At 33.6% G+C, this 6,715-nt stretch overlaps 1 protein-coding gene across 1 annotated transcript in view; it reads left to right on the top strand.

Annotated features, from left to right (window-relative positions):
* The window catches only part of LOC111626485 (unconventional myosin-Ib-like), a 472,422-nt gene that overhangs the window by 123,171 nt on the left and 342,536 nt on the right, over positions 1-6,715 (top strand). The window contains exon 4 of the mRNA XM_023369864.1: positions 5,521-5,615. Coding sequence (XP_023225632.1) covers positions 5,521-5,615 — 95 coding nt within the window. The remainder of the gene's footprint in view (positions 1-5,520; positions 5,616-6,715) is intronic.

Raw genomic sequence — 6,715 nt, 5'->3', positions numbered from 1 at the left:
AAAATCGGGTGCGTATAAAACCGAAAATCTCGAAAATAAATCAAGAAAAAATAGTATTTGATATAAGCGAATGGATAAAAATTTTTCTTTAGAGATGTATCTGATATCTCATCATTAGCTACATTCCTGTAAGAGTTATTGAATGTCTTTCTTTGCCAAGTATTTTGTACCACAGTGAAGACATACGATGCTCAATGTCAATCTGTCACCAAACCATTAGTCTTCTACTGTCTTGTAAAAGTCGCTTTTCTGACTATAACAGAAAGAGAAGTAGGAAAACTTATTTTATTGGTTTTGATAGAACCGGAAGAACGGTTTCTATTGTACTATTTTAGATGAGATTTTTTTGTTTTTAATTAATTAATTACGTTTAGTCTTCATTGAGTACTTAAGGGTATTAAATAGATAACATTTCAGACATTTTTATAAATATTTTTATATATTTCGATTTTTTAACCAAATGTTCGAACCGTTTTAAATTCGAATTTCTTTCTGCGTATTGGTTCGATTATAGAACGATTGTAAACGTTCCAGAAAATTTATCAAATTAAAAACAGTTCGTTTGATTCTCATCATTCTCAGCGGTAGGTGTTAAATAACAATTACTATGATTGTTGAAATATTGAATGTAAATAGGGTTTGCTTGCAAAATCCGCGCGAGCGAAGCCGCGGGTAACAGCTAGTGTTAGGCTGTGTACACACTAGGCGTTTTTAAACGCGCGTTTAAAAACGCGTACACACTCAAACGCGCGCTTATAGATTTTTATTAAAACGCGCGTTTTGCGGGCGTCAGCCGAGCGCTTTGAGATATATGTGCTGCCATGTTACTGTACATTCGATCGCGCGTTTTGCGGGCGTCAGCCGAGCGCTTTGAGATATATGTGCTGCCATGTTACTGTACAGTACATTCGATTGCGCGTTTTCGGGTAGAGTGGACGTACGTTGGCCGAAATGGAGAACGATCATTTCGATACTGATCTATTTATTGATGAAATCTAAAAGAGACCAACCATTGTCAAAGAATTTTATAGATAATTTAAAAGAATTAAAAAACTTGGGTTTATTTTGTCTTAGTTTTGGATACAACGTCGCAAACATTCCATGCGTCAGTCTATCTCGTAATCTTGGGTGCACCCAAAATTCTCTTTGCCTCTGCCATCGTCTTTTATAGCGACGATGGAGGAGGGGCACACAAGCAATTACTTTCACGTCCATTTCCAAACTGAGCCAGTGCGTATGCATCACTAAACGGTCGTGTAACGCCGAGCTAACGCGCGGTGTGTACGCTGCTAACGCGCGTTTAACGCAACGCAAAACGCCTAGTGTGTATACAGCCTTAAATAAAATTTGTAATCTAATTTTGTAACTTTGGCAGTGGCGTAGCGTAGTGGGGGTGACAGGGGCGTCCCGCCTCGGGCGGCACTTTTAGGGGGCGGCAAAATTTCGCAATAAATAATATAGCTTGTAAAAATTTGAACCATTTCATTTCATATTTTTGTCGCACCTACGATTCGAACCGATTGAAATGAGCACGGAATTTTTCATTACTTATGACGAAATTGAATTTTAGTCTTTTAAATTGAGATACCTAAGTAAGGGGTCGGCGAAATTTTCCCCCGCCCCTGGTGGCTGACATCCACGCTACGCCACTGAAATTTGAGTGTGCTTCAAATATGACATTAAAACGGTTTTATGTCGTTACAAGTGGGTTTTTTAACATTATCTAGTATAGTAAAATCGTGGGACCGATAAAAATTTTACGTTATATTAGGGTTGTCGTTACATCCGATGACGTTATAATCGGGTTAAACTGTATATTGTTTGTACAAAATAAAAATAAAAAATAATTTCGGACGATACAATAGCCACGATTATTTTTTTCAAAAACGGGAAAGTTTCGTTACGCATCGAAAAAAATTCAACCCGGGCCGACACGCAACGGAGAGAAATTTCGAAATTGGATAGGTTAATTCAGTGTTTCTCAACCTCTAACGAACCGTCGCCCCCTTCAATACCGTTACGTAGTATCGTCCCCTTTACTACAAAATTCCGATGCCGACGGACAAGGCTAACTCCAAATTCGTACTACATTGAGTAGACTAATAACTATTATAATGTTATTTGTTTAATTATTGTACGATATAACGAATAAAATATCTAATTATTCTTAATATAATGTTTTACTTTATCGCCCAGAAAATTGTTTTTCTCTCCCAAAATATATATTGTTACGCCATTGTTACTACTGTAATCGCTTCCATGTAATGAACATGGAAAAACGCCCACATGGGGGCGATATCGCCCCCCGTTGAGAAACACGGTTAATTTCATCGAAAATGCATTGTGGAAGACCTCGTCGTCGTGGCCGGTGAAGTTTGAACGATGGTGTCCAAAAGTAGCAATACTAAAGAAGATTGGAGAATGAGAACCAGACCCGCCTTGAGCGTCAAAGTGATTTTGCTTAGTAGTGAGTCTCCGAGACATTCTAGTCTTGTCTCAAATACGGTTTTGCCGTTTTACTTGTACTGTTAATATATCAGTTAGATTAAACAAATATTCGAAATGAGCCTGAAAAAAGTGGATATTTTTGGTATAGTTAATTCTTTTTATATTATAACATCATAGGGCAAAGAAAAATACAAGACTATTTTTCTTTAATCTTAAATTATGTTTAATCAAGATTACAGTCAACCCCCCCTATAAGATTGTTGATTTTTCCGTTTTATATGAATTCCATGTTGTACGAGTCACTTAGATTTTACAAATACGTGTGCCGGGCTGTGAACGGCTCACACAGTATTTCTTTAAGCTTGGTCTTATGGAAGTAATTGCAAACTTTCTCTGTTAGGCTCATGTAACTGTTTAATCATTTAAACAATTCTGTTCCTGTTTACATATTTAGATTATTTTAGTTAAATGTATTGAGTGATTGATTTCCAACTGACTCTGATTACCTCCAACTTCACCTCAGTTACTCTAAGTCTCATATAAATTTTGATTTATAGGCATAACCTGTATGGTGTCAGAAAACATTGAATATAATCAGTTATATTTGATTACAAACGTTACACTTTTGTCAATTTAGGCTATTCTTATTGATAGGATGTAGTTATGAAAAAGTTGTACAATTATTAAGAATGAATTGAAAATGCAGAAGATTGCATCTCATTAAGTTCCACATTATTTGACTGAAGTACAAAAATGGCAATGATGTGTTATATAGCCCAAATCATTTTGAGCATTATGGAAAGGAGATGCTTTTCTCAAGTGAATTGTTTCTATAGATAAAATCTAGGCTTCATCATATGAAATAATGTTTAAATAGTGGTGAAATGAGTGAGATGTTTTGATTAACTTGATTCAAGAAGATATGAGTAGTGTCTGGAAACATCAAGTTTATGGCAATTGTTGCATATGACTTGTATGGATTGTGATATTATTACACATTCATATTTTGAGAATTTTCTACAGTATACCTTTGCATAGCTATAAAATGCAAACAGCTTGAGCTGTTGCAAGAATTACCAATCATTATGCATGATAATGTTTGCTATCAAGTGTCTACCAATATTCTTCATAGGTTGGGCTGAGAAGTACTGAAATATTGACACCACTCACAAGATATGAGGCTGCTGTAATTTTAATTGGTTTACAACGATCAAAAAACTACTATGTAAAAAATGATTCATATGCATTTGTGCTTTTGAATAGTTTATGCAACAGAAAAATAATTATATAGCTGGAATAAGGCAACTCCAACAGTTTGGAAAAAATGTAAATAATGAGAGAAATTATATGGAAGAATTCACATATAACTATGGTAATTTGTATAATAAAATTTTATTTTCTGAAAAAATTATGATTGCTATGACAAACTGTCAATAAATGGTTTAGTTTTTTACAATTTACTCTTGAAATGTAATGAATAAAAGAAGTAATATAAATTAAATTCTCCTGATAGTAACAGAAGTAATTCATAGAATAAATATTAATACATTAAAAACAGATAAAAAATTATTTTAACAATTTTTGTTGACTATATTTAAATATATGAATATAGTTAATGAATTATCAATACCATCTTTTGTTGCTGAGAAATGTTTATTAAACAGAATATAATAGACCAAGAAAATGAATTCTTATTGACTAGTAACAATTTTTAAATGATTAAACTTTAAAAATCTCTCTGTATTTATCTTAATCTATACAATTTTCCTGCATGATGTTTCTATTAAAGTAAATATTAAAATAATAGTAAATGGTATATAAAAGAAAAGCCAAACTTTATCATAGTTATAAGAATCCAAGTATTAGTGTGAGAATCTGAAGGGGGGATAAAGAAAAAGAAATAATTAGAAATAAGAATACTGAAATCATAATTAAGAATTCTTTTTATGACATAGTGGGAAAATATCAAAAGGTCAAATGAACGAAAGGAGTCCGAACCGAACCCACCCACACACTTCCTATATCATCTGGTTTTGGAAATGATAAAGCCGATCAAGATGACCATATAAGGTAACAATTATTGCTAAGGTTGCAAGACAAACTCTGACTTTGACCTTAGTCACCTCCAGAAATTAATTCAGTTGGTTTGACAGTTATCATCAAATTTATGAAGTAGAATGAGTAATCATAACAGATAGAAAGAGGCAATAAATTTAAAGAAATGTTTTGATTTCTGACAATTAACAAACAAAACCTGGACACAAAGCAAATTTAAACGGGTTGCATCATACATAGCATTAGTCAGGTCTCCCAAAAACGGGTATAAAAAGGGCTTGGACACGGTCCTCAGGGCGGACATCAACGGGACACCAGACATATACTGCCATTTTGTTTGTTGCCATCCTTGCCTTCCCGCCATAATCGCCGTCCCTCTCTTAAGATGATCCTGACCTGAATAGAAGGAAGATTACTGGTAAACTCTGCAGATCCAGGAATGTTTTTACCAACATCCTACACCATGAGCTCGGGAACCAAGAGGTATTATTTTAGACTATTTGTAAACTCTCTCTCTCTCTCAGGTCTCTCTTGGTTATAAGCTAGATTGAGGTTAGTTTAACTTAAAGGATTTTGGGGCCGAGAAAGGTCCAGAACTTAGATGGTCTATCGACAAGAACGAAGTAATCATTGTCACAACTTAGGAATTTTGTCACTAATTCCAACTTTTGTATCTATTCGCTTTTGTAGTCGCTGTGTATTATTTTATAGTTTATTAAATATGATATTCTTATGTTTAATTATGTGTCATCCTTGAGTATGGCCGACACTGTGTCATGACCTCGCTAACCCTAAAACTCGTTTACCACATAAGCCATTCTCTGACAGAGAAGCTTGTAAGAGGGGTACAGCGTTTGCCCCCTCGATTCTCACATTAGTGAATTTAATTTTCTTCTTTTAAAGAAGAAAAATATATAAAATTATTATTTTATTAATAATTTAATAATTATTAACATTTTACAACAATTTTTTAGTTTATTAAAACAATTTTAATTTTAATAACATTATTTTTATTAGATATGCAATTGCTGATGATTCATATCGATCATTACGGGATCAAAATAATGATCAGTGTATCATCATCAGTGGAGAAAGTGGTTCTGGGAAAACAGGTAACTTAATAGATTAACTAACTAATTTTAGAATTAATGTGTTTTAAATAATTTTCCAATGTCAAACATTTTTAAACCAGTTTTTCTGAGGTAATTTTTATAATTAATAGGCCTATATATTTGAAAGAAAACCAAATTTTTTATTAATTGTAAACATGTGCTTGAATTTTTCAATAGATGCAATTGCAGTATCAATAATTGGAAAATAAAAAGTTTACCTTAAATTTTAGTTGTTGGGCTGCAATTTGAAAAAACTGTAGACCAGGGGTGGCCAACCTTTTGCATACCATGTGCCAAGTTTTTGATAGACAAGTTCAGATGCGCAGTGGCGTACCATGAGTGTTAGCAGCCCGGGGCGGAGAAAAATTTCGGCCACCCGTTAATTAGGTATTTCAATTTTTAAGAAGAAACTATTTATAATCTATAATTTATAAGAGAACTATCTTACACGGGTAGCTACACTACCCGTATAAAGTAGTTCTATATGACATCAGTGGTGTACGTGAATACGAATGCATAGTGTAACGTACAAGCAAAAAAAAAAAAAGGTCAACAGGTCGATTGCACAGAATTGTGTATGCAATGAAGCCGAATCTGGCAATGTTGCTCGGAAACGACTGAAGCGCCACTTTTAATCGTCCAATGCGCTAAGTTTGGCGCATGCACCACGTGTTGGCCACCCCTGCTGTAGACCTATAAATTGTCTGTCTGTCTTTCCTTAATCTTGCGAATGGAGTTAGATAGATGAAAGATGAGACCAAATATGGAAACCGCAGAGACAGGAGGCTTTGATTATCTATACCACATTATTTCAATTCAAAACTTTCCTTTGAAAGGATTTAGATAGACGATTGGAACAACTTTATTGTTAACAGGAAAAGTATGATGTACAGGGGTAAGACATTACTAATTTGAGATAGAGAGCATATATTTTAAGTTAAATAAATTAAAAATTGCAGCCTGGCATTGTGATGATGTCACAGTAAATAATTGCTTGTTCTTTTTAGTCTTATTTCTAAGAATATGTAAATTAAACTATAATAATAAATATTTTATTTAAAATTAAATTAGACAGTATTTTGCCAAAATTAAAAATCAAA

Source organism: Centruroides sculpturatus, unplaced genomic scaffold (genome assembly GCF_000671375.1).
Source record: "Centruroides sculpturatus isolate CEXI.00-Female unplaced genomic scaffold, Cexi_2.0 scaffold318, whole genome shotgun sequence".
In the NCBI taxonomy this organism is placed as follows: Eukaryota; Metazoa; Arthropoda; class Arachnida; order Scorpiones; family Buthidae; genus Centruroides; species Centruroides sculpturatus.
Note: the sequence above shows the minus strand (reverse complement) of the source record. Positions and strands in the feature narration are given on the sequence as shown.